The sequence below is a fragment of the Pseudopodoces humilis genome, chromosome 23, assembly GCF_049639895.1.
Source record: "Pseudopodoces humilis isolate 2021_Gansu_Grassland_sample_001 chromosome 23, ASM4963989v1, whole genome shotgun sequence".
Classification (NCBI taxonomy): domain Eukaryota; kingdom Metazoa; phylum Chordata; class Aves; order Passeriformes; family Paridae; genus Pseudopodoces; species Pseudopodoces humilis.
Window position 1 is genome coordinate 5,133,980 of NC_142222.1, and position 18,107 is coordinate 5,152,086.

At 42.0% G+C, this 18,107-nt stretch overlaps 1 protein-coding gene across 1 annotated transcript; it reads right to left on the reverse strand.

The window, feature by feature from the left end:
* Positions 1 to 215: 215 nt before the first annotated feature.
* Positions 216 to 16,983, reverse strand: CRK (CRK proto-oncogene, adaptor protein). The gene is made up of 3 exons (XM_005525804.3): positions 16,684 to 16,983; positions 9,099 to 9,634; positions 216 to 3,512 (listed from the first exon to the last, which is right to left on the reverse strand). The coding sequence occupies exons 1-3, from the start codon at positions 16,925 to 16,927 to the stop codon at positions 3,375 to 3,377; spliced, it is 918 nt and encodes a 305-aa protein (XP_005525861.2). The 5' UTR covers positions 16,928 to 16,983; the 3' UTR covers positions 216 to 3,374.
* Positions 16,984 to 18,107: the final 1,124 nt, after the last annotated feature.

The following is an 18,107-nucleotide window of genomic DNA, read 5'->3' on the forward strand; positions in this document are numbered from 1 at the left end:
AATATACTTCCCCTAGAGAGAGTCACCTTCTTTCAAAAAAAAGCCGTATTTTTATTGTTGGATAAGTTAACTTCATTATCTTGGTTTGTCTTACTTCTATAGTGTTGTGTTTAATTATTTTCATACTAACATGGCAAATTAAAAATGGCCATACCCCTTCTATTTTTAATTATTAAATGCAAGTTCTCCAAGAAATGACTGAGAATGACTCTGAGTCAAAGTTTTGGCTATACTTTTATTTACTTCACATACTATGAACATATACATTACATGCTACAAAAAAATAAAAAAGGACTTTAACTGTCAAGAAAGTGGATAGTGTTATAATACAATGGCACATGTTCATATTTTTCTTCAAACAGGTTTGGTTAGAATCCTTCCCCAAAACCATTAACAAAAAGGAAGCGTTTTAAAGATGATTAGAAATATTTGCATTATTAACAAATACAATTCAAACAGATTAACAAGATTTTATCAGGTCATATATTAGTAAAAAGGCTGGGGCTTACCAAAATGAAATATATATTAAAAAAACCATAGCAGCCAGTTGTACTTTTTAGTGTGATATAACGTGTAAATGCACCAGAAGAACACAGTGTAATTGAGCATTCTGCTTTCATGGTGTATTTCTAGAAATGATTATTCTAGTTCTAACACCTGCCTATGCACAAGAGACCAAAACCACAGCCAAGGAAGAGACAAAAGATTGTGACCAACATTCTGAGCAATGATTTTTTTGCACGCATCAGGGAGAAGGGAGGGAACAAATAGAAGAGGATAAACAAAGGCCACAAAAGGATTTCATCTACATGTTCATGAACATAGGTTCTACCTATTTGCCTTGAAGAGCCTGACAAGTTGAAATGTCTATTTTGTCCAAATGCAAAAGACACTCCTTTCTATCACCTATGAAACAAAATCACATTTCAGCTTAGAACTGGAGTGGAAAAGAGTTGCATTAATGCATCAGTCAGCTAAAAAAACTGCTTGACAAGAACTTGGGATTCTAGTGTAACAGCACCTATTAAGACTCCTCTAGTTTCTTCATTTTTGCTCTTTCAAAGTGTACAAGTATTCACAATTTATACAGTCTTACCAAAACCACTTCTACAAAGTTTGCAGGGTATTTGCTAGTTAGTTCAATTCATGTATTTCATATTAAAAAGGCAAGGTTTGCATAATAAAACTTCCAGAAAAATGTTCTTTTGGTATCTTAATTCCTGATTGGAAAGGTACAAATATATGGGCTTTCATTAACTGCAGTTGGCAAAAATACTTCAGAACAGTGTCACTCTAAGGACACACTGTTTATTATGTTTCTTTTGCAATACACGAAGAAAAATATAAGCATATATGGGCAACTGAAAAATTCAGTATTAAGTCTGTTATTTAGAGTGCAGCTATTGAACAAAACCCCCCAAACAGTTACAGTAACATCAGAGGAAAAATACAAATCAGCCTTAAAGAACCTGATGAGTTACAGAACCTAGAGTTAGTTTCTCAACTTTTTTCCCCTCAAAGTAAGTTTTGTACTAAGCTAGAAGAGCTCCCACAATCACTGGCACATCACCCTAACCAGAATAGCAATCCAAGGTAGAACAGAGCTGCAATTCCTTGTTTCCATTCTTACCCCACTGTCCCTGCTGTCAGTTTTTGATAATAATCCTCAGTAGTGCTCATGAGACTGGTGATGGACAAGTGTGATTAACATTAGTCCACGGAATTAATGACTGCCCATAACCTGAACATTACTCAGACTTGCTGATGGATTAGTTTTGAAGTAAAACAACTAGTACTTAAATAGAACAGAAATATTATAACTTCCAGCATGTTACAGAGTTCTGAGGTAAAGTGTTACCAGTATTGTAGTAGGTGCCTTGCAGCAAAGGCCTTTGTAGCATGTGCAACCCATGAACCATTGGGGTCACACGGGGTTGAAGCAACCAAACCCGACAGTTTCAGTTTGATACTATTTAGAAAAACCCTTCTGCATGGATTATACTGTAGTCAAAGTTACAAAATTTAGTTTGGTCACCAGAGTGCTGTGCTTGAAAAATAACCCAGGGTACAGGCAAGGGAGAGTTACTTCAGTGTTTAATTTCAGTTTACAAAACTTACTAAATCGATTCTGATTTATATTAGAGAAAACCAGATAATTAGAAGAACAGACTAAAAAATAACCATCGAGCAGTGCATAATACTGCCTACTCAATGCACTGATTTTCATCATAAGCTAGGAAGCCATATTTACTCTATTATGCCTTTTGAGAATCAATCCAGAAGCACACAATTATTTTCCATTAGTTTATTAAAAATAAAATCCTCATGAATTCACTATCAAATATTTTACAGATGGGAATTAAACCAGAAGAGTCCCCAGAGTGTCTTTAAAATAAAACTAATATTTGGTTTGTCAGTTCACCGTGCTTGACACTGATTTGTACTGTAACAGTATTGTACAATATTGAAGAATTCTAGAAAAATTAAACTAGCCCTACACAAATTAATTTTATTGGAAAGCAGTGTCAATATTTTAGTATATTTAGTGAATCAAACACTGCTTTAAAGCTACATATTAAAGTGCTATGCACGTATTTTTCAGCACTGATATGGAGGTTTACACTTCCATAAGCCTTGTATTTGTGGATAAAAGGAGATACTGTGTGTTAATAAAAATCTTAAATTAAAATCAGCTGCTATGTTTGAAGCATCAACAGTACTCAAGAAATCAATCTAGTGTCCACAAGCTTCTAGAATTCTGAGGTTGATTTGATCTGTCATTTACCATGAAAATGGTAAGGATCTGTAAATCATAAGGTCGTCCCCAGCGGGCCCTGCATCAGTCTGTGCTGTGCACAGCTAACTGACCGTGCAGAGCACTGCAGAGCCTTTCTAGGACAGAGAATCCAGGATGGAAAAAAACATGGAGAGAACTCCAGGATAAATTTGTGAAATTTCTATCAAGGTATTGAATTGTCTACGGTTGAAGTTCATTGCCTGAGGAAGAAGCAACATAAGCAATGGGCCCAGAGAGAGCTATAAATGTTCTCTGAACATCTACAGCACTGCTTTCTCCAGCTGCTGCTGCTGCTGGCAAGGTCCAGGCTGCCATGCACATGGACATAAGCAGGCATTACAACCTATAATCATGGCCTAGTTCTGCCACTGAACACGAGTTATCTACTGTCGTACCCTGAATTACATGACCCTTGCTTAAGGAATGGTGGTGTTGAGTCCCAGGGGTTTGCAGGTTATCAGAATGCTTATCCAAGCAATACCGCTTGCAGCGTCGGTCCGAGCTTAGTCTTGATGGCATCTGCAATAAAAACAAGTTGAGACTGTTCCCATCTGTAAGAGCAACTGTTGAGCCACACTCAGCTGAAGTCCTCGTCAGGATTCTGTTGATCCAGCAGACGGACGTGTGTGAATGGAAAGTGACCGCGTCTGCCATTACATTCTCCTTCCCACTGACCACTCATGTTAATCTTTGTGACCTTTACCAGCTCACCGACCTGTGGGATAAGAAATACACACGTTACAACCCAGAAACACAGGCAGGATGAGCTGCCACCCCTCCCTTGGTGTGCTGTCACCCACGTGCACCAGATACACATCTATAAAAAGCAGCTTTCGTCCTGACGGTGTCTGAGACACCAGCCTGCCCCCAATGCCATTCATTCCAAGGAAGTATATAAAGAAATGTACCTAGATCAGGTGAGAACTACCTGAACTGAAGAGCCAGCAATCCAAAACCAATCTTTCCAAGTGCTCTTGGGACCTGCCATCAAGTGCTCTCCTGCTAAATGTGCCTTGCTGGGCTGACAGAGGCCTGCACACTGCTGGGACTCCATTCAGAGCCTCATAAAGCAAGGAAGGCTTGCACCTGGACCAAGTGATCACTAATCTGCAAGCTCAACTGCTCTTTAGTTTTGAAATTCCATTTTTCAAGTTCTGGAAAGTGGAGGATCTCTCTCTCTTCACAAATTATAACAAGTGTATAAGAAGAAGTGCCATAACACTGCTCTGTTCTTACTCTGCGCATCCAGTCAGACATTGGCAAAGCCACTGGCATTTCAGTCTTTCTCAGCATGGATTTCTCAAAGAAATAAATCCCATTGAATCACAAAATTGTTTAGGTTGGAAAAGATCTTTAGGGTCATCAAGTCCAACCATTAACTCAGCACTGCCAAGTCCAGCACTCATGGGAATAGTAAAGACAACTGATGCTCTCTCCCTCTTGCCCAGGGACAAACCTCCTATTCTAATCTCCACCCTAATATTGCCAGCACCAATTCCAAAGGCATCATCTATCATCCCCCCCGTGACACAGGGACAAAATGCACAGCAGGCACTTCCCCAGGGCTGTGCAGGTAGTTCAAATCAGGACACAACTCAGGGCCTGATCAGTCCCGAGCTCTGTTTCATATTTAAGGGCACTTCAATGAAGTGGCACTTATACAACCCGAGGAAACACAATTTACATTGTAAAGACACTGGAGAGTTAATTTATGCACCACTGAAAAGCTGTCTATTCATTTCTACCCCTCTGTAGAATTTTATCAATAATCTGATTTTTCAGTAACGTACAACGGCTTTTAGAATTCTTCCCACATCACAGATGGAGGATGCTTTTGGGATAGATACACTCTATTTTCTTTCACTAATACTGTAAATAGGCTCTGAAGGTGTGGCCAAAGGCCTCGCTGCAATTCATCCAGAAATTCACTGAATATAGAGTTATAGTTTACACAGATGCTCATCACAGCGTTCCAAATCCATCCAAAACACAACCTCATTATTTGTACTTATCGGGCAGCCAACAAAGAACAAGGAAATCAATTTCAGATGTTACCAATCTCCATTAACTTTACAGGTTTTAATCACTTGCAATCTTTTGCCAGAACAGCTTTTAACAGTTCATAAATTCAACCCCTTTCATGGACATTTAATTAAGCTTCCCATACCTCTCATGATTACTTATCTGGTAATGAGAGGCCCATTGGGACTCTTGCTGTAGCTTTATTTTTGCCTTTTGTAGTCATTAGTGTAGACGTTTTAATGAATCATATTTTGAAGAAAATCCTCTTATGTATTAGCTACAGGCAAAAAGGAAGCCTTCCTCCAGCACTGAATGCAAGCTTCAGCTCTTTAGGAATTTAAATCATGCAGTTTGTATAATTTTGCTACTGCTAATAACCTCTGGGGGGTTGTACCAACAAAAATACTCTGCTGACCACAACAATACATCAGCTATAATTTAACAAGGATAAGATTCAATGTGACAATACCAGAAGTGGAAAATCTGATTTCCTAATCACAGCCATTACCAGAACAATGTCCCAGATACCTTTAAACTGTTTCAGACCTGGATAGAATCTACAGATCAGCCTTCACCAGAACAGTGTTTAACCTCCAACCCACAGGGAAGGGAAAAACACAACTTTCACTGAAGTTTGCTGTCTTAAGCCTGTTGGCCTCTGCTCTGCTATCACACCCTAATTAGCGTTCACTAGTGTTTATCTTGGATGCCTTGAAATAAACTCGCCTGCAAAAGGTGGGTTCAACAGAGCAATGACACTGAATTACAGTATGGGATGCTTGTGAAACTCCCTTGCTCCCAGAGCATCCTGTAGCTGGTTTTTGGTTTCCAGGGTCACTGCAGCCAAGGGACACTCAATTATTCCCCTTACTATATGGAGCTACACTTGAAAGCTGCCTTTCCAGAATTGTTAAATGAGGGGAGACCTCTGAGATTAAATATTCCTTTTTTGCTAGTACAGTAATTTCATTTAGCAGACACACTGATACAATTTTTCATTCCAATTTAATTTATATATATAAACCTTCATTCATGCTTTTATATATATATATATTTACATCTGTCAAAGTAGGACTAACTTTAAGCAAGCATGGACCATTTCACAAATGCTGCCTTAACAAAATGGCTTCATTAGATCCTGACTAAATGAAAGATCTTTCTAGATCTGCTTTAAACCTCTGCCTAGTAAATAGTTCAACCACTCTCCTGAAGACAATACAGAGAACCTTTTCCAAAAATTACTTTTTATTACAAGTGCTGATGTTTTAAAACCTTTAGGCCAGGAATGGATGTTGTTACTTTTAGCATTGATTTATGGCAACATCAGTCCATAGTGCATCATCCCACCAAACACAGCACCTCAGGAACAACACTGTACCCTGCTAGAAAGCCAGCTTTGTCTCAGTCTTCATCAGAAGTTTTAAAGCTAAATATACCCCATATGCTTCAAAGCAAAACTGAAGGTTCAAGTGAAGACTTCTGTATGCTGTGGTTTTATTCCAAGTATTCCTCTTTGGTGAGGTCAAGGTGGCAGAGTTCTGCTACTGTTACAAAGAAAAAAAATAAGTCGATCGATCTCAGAGTCATTCACCACACAGATCTTCCCTTTTTCTCCTCTATTTTCTCTTAAAATAGACTGAAAACTCCTTGCATAGGTCCAGTTACATGCAAAATAATTGTTAACTTCTCCTCCTGAATCTTTTTTCCATAATAGAGCACAGACTTTATTAGAACATCACCTGCTCTGATCCTCCTTCCTTGAACTCTTCAAAAGCATGTCAGGCTTAAAATAACAGAACAGCACAGATATTCTGTTTGCAGTTTGGGAAAAAACTGTTTGATGTTAAGAATCTATTTTTCTAAGAGAAACAGTGGGATCCACCCCCTCCCATGAATATTGCCAGATTTAAGGATAAGGGTTTTCATTTGGAAAGAATCCCGCTTGCTGTATTTATAAAGAGGTCTGGGCAAAAATGGTCTGATAAGATTTACATAATGCTCTCTACTAAATTATCTAAGAAAGAGATCTCTAAATAAACAGAGAAGGAACACCATGAAGTCAAAGGGAACGTGGAAAAAAAGAGACAAGAAACAGCACTTTGAAAGACAGGATGGAGAAAAACTTGGGAGAAAATGAAGTGCATATTGCTTTTTTCCCTGTACAGACATCGAAAGCAACTCAGTAACATTGTGATTGGAAGTGATAAAAGCTGCAAAGCTTTGAAGGCCACTAGAAGCAGTGATAAATGGCTCACTTTTTAAAACTAAATGTTTGCAATATTACATACAGAATAAACTACTGCTGTTGCATTACTTAAATGGAGAGCAAGACAGGAATATAACACCATAACCAAGAGGGCCAAGGTGTCAACTGATAAATATTTAAGTAGTTTTAAGAGGTCCACAAAGGCCATTTATAGACATCAGAAATCTCCTGTGGTCACACAGCCAAGCTGAGCTGACATTTATCAGCTGCCCCTCCCAAACACTTCAGCTATTCAGCCTTCCCATAAATTAGTAAAAGACACTAGAGGTGTAAGGTAGCTCAGAAAAGAGAGGTGTTACCCACAAAACTGCTCTTCCTACAGCACTGCACTCTTGCCAGATCATGTGAGTTTTGGTGAAGAGGATTGAACTAACCTAAGATCAGCCCTGGCACTCACAAGCTGTTCTTCAGCGTGGAAAGCATTTCCTTTCACTCTAAGTTGCTTATGGCCTGGATTAGCAGCATTTCCTCACTCTCCCTATTTCACTCCATGCTCCCAAATCCTGCACTGGGCAGCAGTGTGGGGTTTTTTAGTGGAACCAAGTGTGAAGTTAAGGCTTGAGAGAATGCAAAATTCAGAAAGAAAACCAAAAGGTTTTGCTAAATATACCACAACAGTCTCCAGAGGCACAAAACCAATCTAACATCTGGTAATTACAACAGCCTGCATTCAGGAATATTCCCAAACTCTAGGAAGTGGGTGGAAAGGGTGAGAAAAAGAGGGAAAGAGACAGCATTTTAGTATTTATGGGAGTTCAAAGGGCAAAAATCCTCACATTTCTCTAAAATCTGTTGAGTTTACATAAATTTCTATACCTGCTACTCAACCCAAAAATATTCAGACCTATAACAGAATGAGTAGCAACTCAGAGTATATTTACTACCTACATAGGAAAGATTTCACATCTGCCAGGCTGTACATCAATTACCCATCTGCAGCATGAACTGCATCTCCCAGTTCTGTACCAGACACACACCCACAGCTGCCAGATCACTGAAGTCCTGAAGTGCCTTTTGTGCTATGCACAATTACACAAAGTATTTGAGAGTGGAGAGGAGATGCTCTGACTCAGCACAGAAACTGTTTTTTCCCAAGTACTTAAAATGTTATATAAACAGGAAGTCAATTAGGTATCAGGAAATTCCACAGCCTCTAGCTCAAAGAAAGCCTAGATTAAAGGATACAATTTACATATCCTAAGGCAAAGGTCTGCCACAGGGAATACCTTAGTCTCAATTTCCTCAAATGCAACTTGGGGGAGAACTATCTGATGTGGAGAGATAGAGCACTCCAGTCACCTTTTTAAGAGGAAAAAAGACAAATCAAAAAGGGCCTGTGGAATTACTTGTTCCTGTCAGGAAGTGAATCAACCTGGGTAAAACTCAGTGCTTTACTACAAACCCTACGCCATTAATCACTGCTTTATACCAAACCTAAACAAACTGTGGTGTAAATTGTTAAATGCTCCTGCCTCAAACTTAAACCCAAAGTAGCCTGCTTGAGGTGATGTTACAATTAAATTCTATGTGTGATCATTATCTCAGTCCAGGTAATTTCAAAGTGTATCAATGTTTCCACTGATTGCTTTAAAACTGCTGACACATTGGGGAGAAAAAAAATACCCAACACAACACAAACCAACCCAGCACACCTAGTACAGGTTGTGGTGAGGCACACAACAGCAAACACAGGTTCAGACACACAATTTATGAGCTGCTCCCTCTCCCTCCCCCCCAAATAAACATTTCAGAAATGAAAACGTGGATGGGGAAACACTTATGTTAGTGATGGTTGACAACAGACACAATACTGGTTCAGTAACCTAATAATAATCAACAATAATCTAATTGCCAAGTGACTCGAGTCACTCATTTTATCCATAACTTATTAATCATGACGTAAAACCAGTATTACAAAGCTTTTCCCTTTCTCATTCCTCCAAAACTACCACATGAGCGAAAGGGAAATCCCTTGAACAGATCTCTTCCTTCTAAGTTTTGCCCATTATGTACCTCCAAAGCCAAGGCTGTCTTGTCGTAGGCATTAGGGACTCGCTTCTGGATAACCCGGGCATAAATAGGGCCATTCTGAAGGTTAGGGAGCGGAGTGTTGATGCTGGGCTGGGCATAGGGCCCTGGCTCCGGCCCACCCAGTGGTTGTGGGTGGGAACTATCCTGGTTACCTCCAATCAGAGTGGGGACTGAAGCAGAGGAAGGTCTATACTTCTCGACGTAAGGAACGGGTATCATTCCCCTCTTCCCTTCGCTGTCTTCTGCGTTCCACCACTGCTCTTCAGGTTTATCCCGGATTCTCAGTATGTCTCCTTTCTTAAAGGGGAGGTCTTCCTCATCATTGCCATTAAAGTCAAAGAGCGCTCGCACATACTCGGCCTCCTCCTGCCTGAGGATAACCCCGCTATTCTGCCTCGAGCGCGAAACGGGTTCTATCAAGGTTGTAGTGTCCAAATAGTGTATTTTGTAGAATTCCAGTAAAGATGGCAAAGAATCAAACTCTTGATCACCTATTCGAAATCTGGTGGGATTCGACCCTGAAAAGAAAAGGCAACATGTCAAAGAGAGCATTAAAACTATAAATCAAATGTTTGAGAAGACAAACACATTTAAACAGAAGGATTTCAACACCAAATTTGATCACCTTGACATCATACTCAGCTTTTCTGAGCATTTTCAATCAAAGGCAGCACTATCATGATCATGAGTACAGGTTTTTTTAAAAGATTTTGTCAAGGAAGGAAAAGAAATTCTTTGGCACCGCCAAACTTCCCGAATTAGGATAAAAATACCTTTGTTTCTTTCAATGTTATATGGACCCAACAGATGAAAATGTTCAGTACATCAGGGTTTCTCAGGAGCCTATACAATTCTCCTGTTTTATACTCTAAATATAGGAACTAAATTTTGGTGCTATTTCAAGGAATTTTTTTTTTTTAAACTCTCTTCTGCTGTTCAGATCTATTTCCAAAGAACAACACTGCAATAATGGTTATTTACCTGTTGTAACATCTTGGGTTAAATGCATGGACACTACAGAAAACTGCTTTGCATGGCAGCAAATAAGTGATGTCAATCAGCAAATAAAATTATTTTTCATTTTGATAAAAGGTACCAGTAAAGAAAATTATCTCTATGCAATAAAGAGCAACAACGTATATTTTCATAACAGGTATGACTCAGCTGTTTAATCTCATCCTGTAGCTTCTTTGCCACATTTGTCAGATGGAGCCTAAGCTATAAATCCAAACCTCAAATACACTGGAATACAGATGATATTCACATCCAAGCCATTACAAGCATCAAAGTGCAGAATTTCCATTTCCAACCTGTGTGCTATGCTGCTTTTTTTTTCCATTTTATGTTCTTTAGACTCAGCTGGGGAAAAACACACACGTGATGTTCTATTTCCACCATGCCCCATGCAATCAGTTATGGGAAGAACTGAGGAAGGCAGCACAGATGAAAAGATTTATTCTTTAATGAGTAACTCTTCTAACAAGAAAGAGATGCTTACTTTGCAAGTCTGTTTTCTCTGCAGGAAATATCTAACAGTCCCAAGCCTTAGCTCTGGAGTACAAAGCTAGCAGAATCCTTCAAGCTGTCACTGATCCAAAACTCCCTGCAAAGTAGCACTGTCAGCATGGAAAGCTAATGTTACAACAAGTTCTTTCAGGAGAGCAAAAAGGGGTTCTAACAGAGAAAAGGGCAGATTCAGTAAGATCAACACAGACAAACACCCAAGAAATGAGTTGTGAAGTATCCTGAAGGAACAGGAGCATTAGTGGAGCTGGTTAAAGGAAATTTGAAGGAGCAGAACTAAGTAATTGGAAAATGCACGTTTGCATGCTTTAATAACCCTGAAATGCTCTCAAAAGAAATGAATACAAACACATTGAGCCAAGACCCAAAAGCAATAGCCTCGAAAAACTGCAAAAAAACCCTGCAAACTGGCATCACCAAGAGATAGAGGAAATTAATGTAATTATCAGTGAGAAAGGCGAGCCCAGCATGGGAAGAGAATTATAAGTCCATCATATTCTCCCCAAGTGTAGTGCTGAGGGGATGCAAAAACCCCTCAACTTTTGTTGCTGAGATGTAACTTACAGCTCTAGACTTGGCCAGAGCCCTGGAATTTCATCCCAGTGGCACTGTCAGCTCTGTGGGCTCACAGGAGATGAATTCTGGCTGGACAGGCAGCATGCCTACACCACTTCAGAACAGCTTGGTGTAAAACAGGATCTGGGAATGCTGCACTTCCACCAGAGTTACAAGTGGCAAACCAAGTGGGAAAAACATCAGGTTTCAGACCAGCCTGGTGACAGAAACATGTGCAAATATCTATCACTATTTTAGCTGTGAACCTTTAAGGATCGAGGCTTGACGTTTGGGTAAAAAGAAAAAGTCATGGGAACTTTAAGAGCAGGGGAGCAAAGCTCTTTGCAGCCATATGGAGAAGACTGAATCTCAGGGAAGTTCACTGACATGGAACTTATTTCACATGACAGAAATAGAGAATCTAAAACACCAATTTACCTCAGTGAAACCTGCTACAAGCTGACTCAGCCAGGGGGCTGAGCTCTTTCTCAGCAATGTAGAGATTCACAGGAAAATCTTCACAGGTCACAGGGAATGAACAGTTCATCAGTAACATTCATCAGCCTGGTCAATCTTCAGTCTTCACCAGGATGAACAAGGCATTTTGGAGTGTATTTTTTTTTTCCTTTGGAACAGGTTCACCCTCTTGAATTAATGCACAACAGCCTGAGGGACCTGCCAAGTGTACCTGAATACAAGTTGGACTTTAAGAAGAAAAGTCCTTTGGAACATTATGTACAGAAAGGAATAACAGAAATCACTGTACTGTATCCCGGAAAATCAGCTGAACACAGAGAGTTGTTCACAGCTGAAGAACAGCCAGAGGACACAGACCCTCCAAATTCTGGGATCAGAAAGATCAATGGTCCTTGAAGGGACAGAGAGAAAAGCATCAGAAAGGAAAGATGTTACTCTCACAAAGACCTCACTGCCAGAAAACCACGTGCACTTCTGATGCTTTTCTTTTAAAAAAAGAATGCAAGGCAGCTACAGAAATCTGAGAAGATCTAGAACAAGAAATCTAAAAACTTAATCTAAATTAATCATCAATTAATTAATTAATTGAAGGCAACGACCTCATAATTGTCGAGAACTTAACTAGAAGACTCCTAAAATTTAGCTAAAACAGTCATAAAAAGGACAACACACAAACAGTTGGTAAAATGCAGATTGGAAATAAAATACAACTCCACCTTCCCAAGCAAGTGGGAAACTTTCCATTAGTTTAAGTCTTTTGTGGATACTCTTGTTCAGCTTCAATGAACTAAGTGATGCTCGCATGCAGTGGGGAAAGTATTCCACTCCCTACAGAATCCCATGTTCTGTTGCTCCCTGGTATAATGAAGATTAACAGATTTCAGGCTTAGAAGAATTCTTCATTCTCTTGTCTGAGTGCAACACTGCTCATACCTGCAGGCCAATGGAATAATATAGGCAGGATCTAGCACAACAAAAAGTTACAGCAACAAGGTGAGTGGGTTTTTTTGGGATTAAGAGCAGTTTTCCTTCACGATCCTGGGATTTCTCTTGAAGGCACAAGTCTGAGCAGCACGGTGTGCACATTTTCTGGGGGCTCCCAGGAAAAGCACAAGCATGGAAAGGTGAGTCCAGTTCCTGAAGGAACTTTAGTCACTTCCTGTGAAAGTTGGGACACTTAAATACTGGAAATTCTCTTTCTGCAGCCTGGCACAGCTGAAGAAGAAGAGCTCAGGGAGTACCTCCACCACCAGCACTGCTCAGCTGAGCAAGATTAACCTTTTGAATAAGCACAAAGGGCTGAGAATCCTCTTCCCTTCAAAGGTGAGGGAAGAGTTAAAATCCAAAGGGTCCCACAATTGAAAAAAGTTTTGAACCTGGCTCATATCAGTTCTCTGTTTATGATGCACAACCCTCTGACCCTGTGCTGCCTTTGTGTCAGTCTGGGAAAGAGCTTGTATACGTTCTAAATATTCTACAGATACTGGGGAATTAGGGCTATAAACCACCTAATTCTACTGACTGGGCAGGTGGTGAAACCACAGAGCAACTTCTCACTTTCTCAGACATCTCAGAGGGTCTGCATTTCTCTCTTCACTCCAATTAATGTCAATAGGGAGTTTTCTCTTTATTCCCAAGCTTTGGGAAGCTTTTCCTTCACAGAAATACAGGTCTTTATTTCTGCATCTAGTTTTATTCTGTAAGGGTAGTTCCCTTTCCCAATTCAGAGTGTGTTTAGGGCCAGAAAAGCTGTTCTTATCACACAGGGCACCTGTGATGTAATACCCCAGTGATGTAAACCACTTCCTCCTGGAGCATATGGGAACTGGGCTCTGAAGGCACCACATTCCAGCCCTTGTGCTTCTCCACCCTCACAGGGACACCTTTTTTCCGTGTTCTCAAGTACCTTCCTACTCATGCTGAGCAGAACAAATAAAATCCCATGAACACCCTATAAAAAAATAAAACTCTATTGAGCGGAAGAGCTCTGAGCACACCAGGAAAACATTCACTCAGGAGTTACAGACTCATTTCTGCAGATTATCAGAGGATAAGAGTAGATGTCTAAGGCATTTTCTATTAGTTTGCATTTAAATATATCTTGATCTCAATATAAAAATGAAAAAAAAGCCCAAAAACCCAAGCATCAGAGTTAAACCACTTTGTTCACACATCCCTAAAGCCACTTCATGCAGAGCTGAGTGTGGGTATCATTCTGTAAGGATTCTATGATTCCAGGAAGTTCAGTCACAATGGAAGCAATTTAGAAGCATTAAATTTAGAATCATATTAAAACTCAGAAATGGTGAAAACATCAATTTCTGCATTTTATCTGTCATATTTGCCTACTTCAGACAGACAAATTTAATAACATTTTATAAGGCTTCTGTCTTTATAATGCTGTACTCTCAACAGAGAGCATTTCCATCTTTAGGTATTTCAGGCATTTTTTAGTGCATATCACACATTTCTACCCCAAGCCACCACATCAAGTTGCAAACACATGATATATTTAATATATCCTCTGCTGTCCATCACCATGCTAATGCCTGCATGGAGCACTTTGTCTTGTTTGGGATTTCTTTAGCCATAACTGTGATACTTCATCACAAATGATCCATTTCCATTGGAAACAGAATGTGGTTTTTTCCCATAATTCAGTGATTTATACTATATTTTTAACATCCTTAAAACATTTCAGGAAGACATAAAAAATTCTGTTCAATTCTTTTTTTCTGTTTTGCTGAAAAATCACCTGTGAGAAATTAGAAGGTGCAGCATCAGTCAAAAGGTCAATTTACTTTATACTTTAGAAATCAAAGAAAGCATCATGTTCTGTAATATTGTGATTCTTAGGGAAGCCAAAGTGCCTCATCTCATTCCTTCTGTGCTGAGGCTTCCCTATCTCTGAGAGCAGCCAGGAATTTCACAGACACTGAGCCAAACAAAAACTAATCCAAGAGCCCAACCTGGACTATTCAAATTTCTCAGAGAGACCTGTGCATTTGCCAAACAATAAATTATTAAAAAAATTGCACCATGCTAAAATATAGTGATTTTGTTTTTCCAAATGTTTTAGCTTGGCCACAATAAATAAAGAGGACAATTTGTAAACATTTAATTCTTTTTACTGCAATAGCTTCCCTACCCAAACACAAAACCATCTTCAATCTTCTACTAATGTTTTCACCTCCCTTCCACTGCAGAACCTCCCACTTACTTTTTTCAGAAAGAGCACCTTAATTACACTTGAAGTATGATTTAATATACACCTCCCCAGCACCTTCTTTGGTTGGAGTGTGAAGACAGCAGTATCAGCATGGAGGCATGATTTAATTAAAATTAGTAAAATCAGCGTGGGAGCGTCTGTAGTGCAGGAATGATGCATCACCCCTCCCCAGAACATCCAGGGGACAAATAAAAAGGAGATCAACCAAAACATAATTATACTTTTTCAGATATATTAAGCCTACTGTGCCACCAGCTTACACAACTACTCTTTTAAAACAGAAGAGAATTACAAGGTACTTCATGATTTTAACCAAAGCCAGCCCACAGAATACCACAAAATGTTACTGAGCTTAGGATGCAACACAAGAAAAAAGTCAGGATGGGTGTACTGAAGTGATGGCACTGTTTTTCCAGAGATAAGTTATTCCCCAAAAATAACTGTCCAGAAGTGACAGACACTCACGACCCAGTGTTTTTTACTCTCTTTAAAATCCAATTAGGTTGGATTCACAACAAACCCTCCTGGTGACTGACTCTGCTCTACACACCACCAGCCTTGTCAGCAGTTTCAGTACCAAACCTCTGCACACACATGAAACAACAGGGAACCCACCACATTCTGACCCCCCAAAGCAGCAATAACTTCCACTTCCAGCTGAATTCAGCCACCTTTAACTTATACCTGTGGAGCTCTGTAACTTGAGTGCACTGTGCAGCTCTAGGAGGTTCCTGGGATAAACAGGATGAGTTTAGACTTTCCTCATTTTTCCAATCTGAAATGCTTCCCCTGTATGACAGGGCAAACCTACTGGCACTAATTTTGGTTTCTCTCAGATTATCTCCTTAGTCAACCACTCAGTGCAGAGACTGAAAAATAAAACAAGTCTTGTTACATCTTTCTAATACTGGTCTCTTATTCCACCCATAGACATACACCAGAGTGTCTCTATTTTCTGCCAAATAAGCTCACCAAATCTCTTATTATACAAGTTTACTATAATTAAGAATTATCTAGTGGCTCCTTGCTGAGATGCCAATCACACATCCACATAATTTTGCAACGACTAACATCCAAACTTGAGCAGTTCCATCACCAACTTCACTAATTCCCACAGGAGGGGTACCACTGCCTTTGGGCTGCACATTCTGACACATCCAAGGGCTCTGCACTAATGGGGTTTAGTTGGACTAAATGGCAAAAATGCTGCTTCTCACAGAGCTTCTCCCTCTGGTACAATCAGCACCTTCTGCTCTCGAAGTGTTACACTTAAACGTGTTGTTTTCATTATTACATGTTCAGTTGATGAGAAATAATATCAAACTTCTCCTTTCAAGGAGAAAGAAACTGAACTTCACATCTGATTTAAAGAAACCATTGCCTTTACATCCCGAAGAGTTCCCACCACTGGAACTCAGCCTCCCTGACAAGGCAAAACTGCCTTGTCAGAAGTCAGACTTTGGGGATGACACTTCCACAGAACCATCTCGCGGCTGAGATGACAGGGGAAATCTATGAATTATCGCTAAGGGGATTAGGAAAACAAAGAGGTGCGAGGCTGGAGCTGCAGGATGCCCAACTCCAGCACGCTGAATTTCATGTGGCACAGGACAGCAGGTGCGGACAGACGGCTCTGCTCGGGCAGCGGCCCCAGCTCCGGAACACGGCTTAATTCCACCACAAAGCGCTCCACGCCTGCAAACACCGCCCGGGCGCCCAGCGGAGCCGCCCCGGCTGCCCTGCCCGGGGCTGCGGGCACCGCCAGCCCTGGGGGTCACTCACCCGGGGCCCCGGGGCCCTCGCCGCCGGCCCGCCGGGCTCCCGCCGGCCCCAGGCTGTTGACGATGTAGTGCGAGACGCGGGAGCTCTCGGACACCGACAGCACGAAGTCGCCGGGGATGGTGCCCGAGTCGCGCACCAGGAAGGTGCCGTGGCGCTGCCCCTGCAGCAGCGATACGGCCTCGGCGCGGCTCCGCCGCCCCCAGTACCAGCTCGCCCGGTCCTCGGAGTCGAACTGCCCGGCCATGGAGGCCGCGCTCCTCCCCCGCCCGCGGCCGCCGCCGCCGCCGCCGCCCGCGGAGCCGCTCAAAATGGCGGCCCCGGCCCCGACCTCACCTACCGGACGTGACCGCACGCTGGGAGGCGTGACGTCATCTCCCCGCGCGGGCGGGGCGGGGGGTGGGTGCGAGGGCGGGCTGTGAGGGGAGGCGGGAACAGCGGCGGAGCCCCAGCGCGGATCGGGCTGGGAAACACCGCTAGGAAACACCGCTGGGATCATCCTGTCCCACCCGTGACCGAAACACCTTGTTAACCAGGTCACAGTGCCGCGTCCGGTCGTTTCTTGAACACCTCCGAGCACGGTGACTCCGCCGCATCTCAGGGTAGTCCGTTCTAATGTCCAATGACCTTTTCTGGGAAGAAATTCCTCCTGGTGTCCAGCCTAAACCTCCCCTGACACAGCTTGAGGCCGTTTCCCCTTGTCCTGTCCCTTGTTCTCTGGGAGCAGAGCCCGACCCCCACCTGGGTCCAGTTCCTTTCCAGCAGCTCTGGAGAGCCAGAAGATCCCCCCTTCTCCCGGCTCAGCCCTCCTGGCTCCCTCAGCCTCTCCTGGTGCTCCAGATCCTTCCCCAGCTTTGTCCCCTTCTCTGGTCATGCTCCAGCCCTTCGAAGTCCTTCCTGAGGGGGTTTGAACTGGACATACCACTCGAATGTGGTCTTACCAGTGGCCAGCACGGGGGGACAATCCCTTCCCTGGCCCTGCTGCCACACCATTCCCTGCCTGAGGAGCCTACAAAGATGGGAAAGGGTCTGGAGAGAAAGCCTTGTGAGAATGGACTGAAGTCACTTGGTTTGTTCAGCCTGGAGGAGACTGAGGTCAGACCTTATTGTGGTCTTCAACATCCTCCAGAGGGGCAGCAACAACCTCTGCTCTGTGACCAGGGACAGGACCTGAGGGTGACAGGACCATAGCTGGAACTGTGCCACGGGAGGGTTAAGTTGGATATTAGGAAAAGGTTCTTCCCAAAAGAGTGCTGGGGCACTTCCCAGGCTCACCAGGGAATGGGCACAGCCCCAAGGCTGCCAGAGCTCCAGGAACTCAGGGATGTACAGGGTGGGATTGTTGGGGTGTCTGTGCACGGCCAGGAGTTGGAATGGATGATCCTTGTGGGTCCTTCCCAGGTCAGGATATTCTGTGATTCTATATA

Coding starts and splice junctions, on each gene's coding strand:
- CRK (XM_005525804.3), bottom strand. CDS start 16,927: ATGGCCGGGCAGTTCGACTCCGAGGACCGGGCGAGCTGGTACTGGGGG. Junction 9,635..16,683: donor CGAGGGCCCCGGGGCCCCGG/GTGAGTGACCCC, acceptor TTTTCTTTTCAG/GGTCGAATCCCACCAGATTT. Junction 3,513..9,098: donor AGACAGCCTTGGCTTTGGAG/GTACATAATGGG, acceptor CTTATCCCACAG/GTCGGTGAGCTGGTAAAGGT.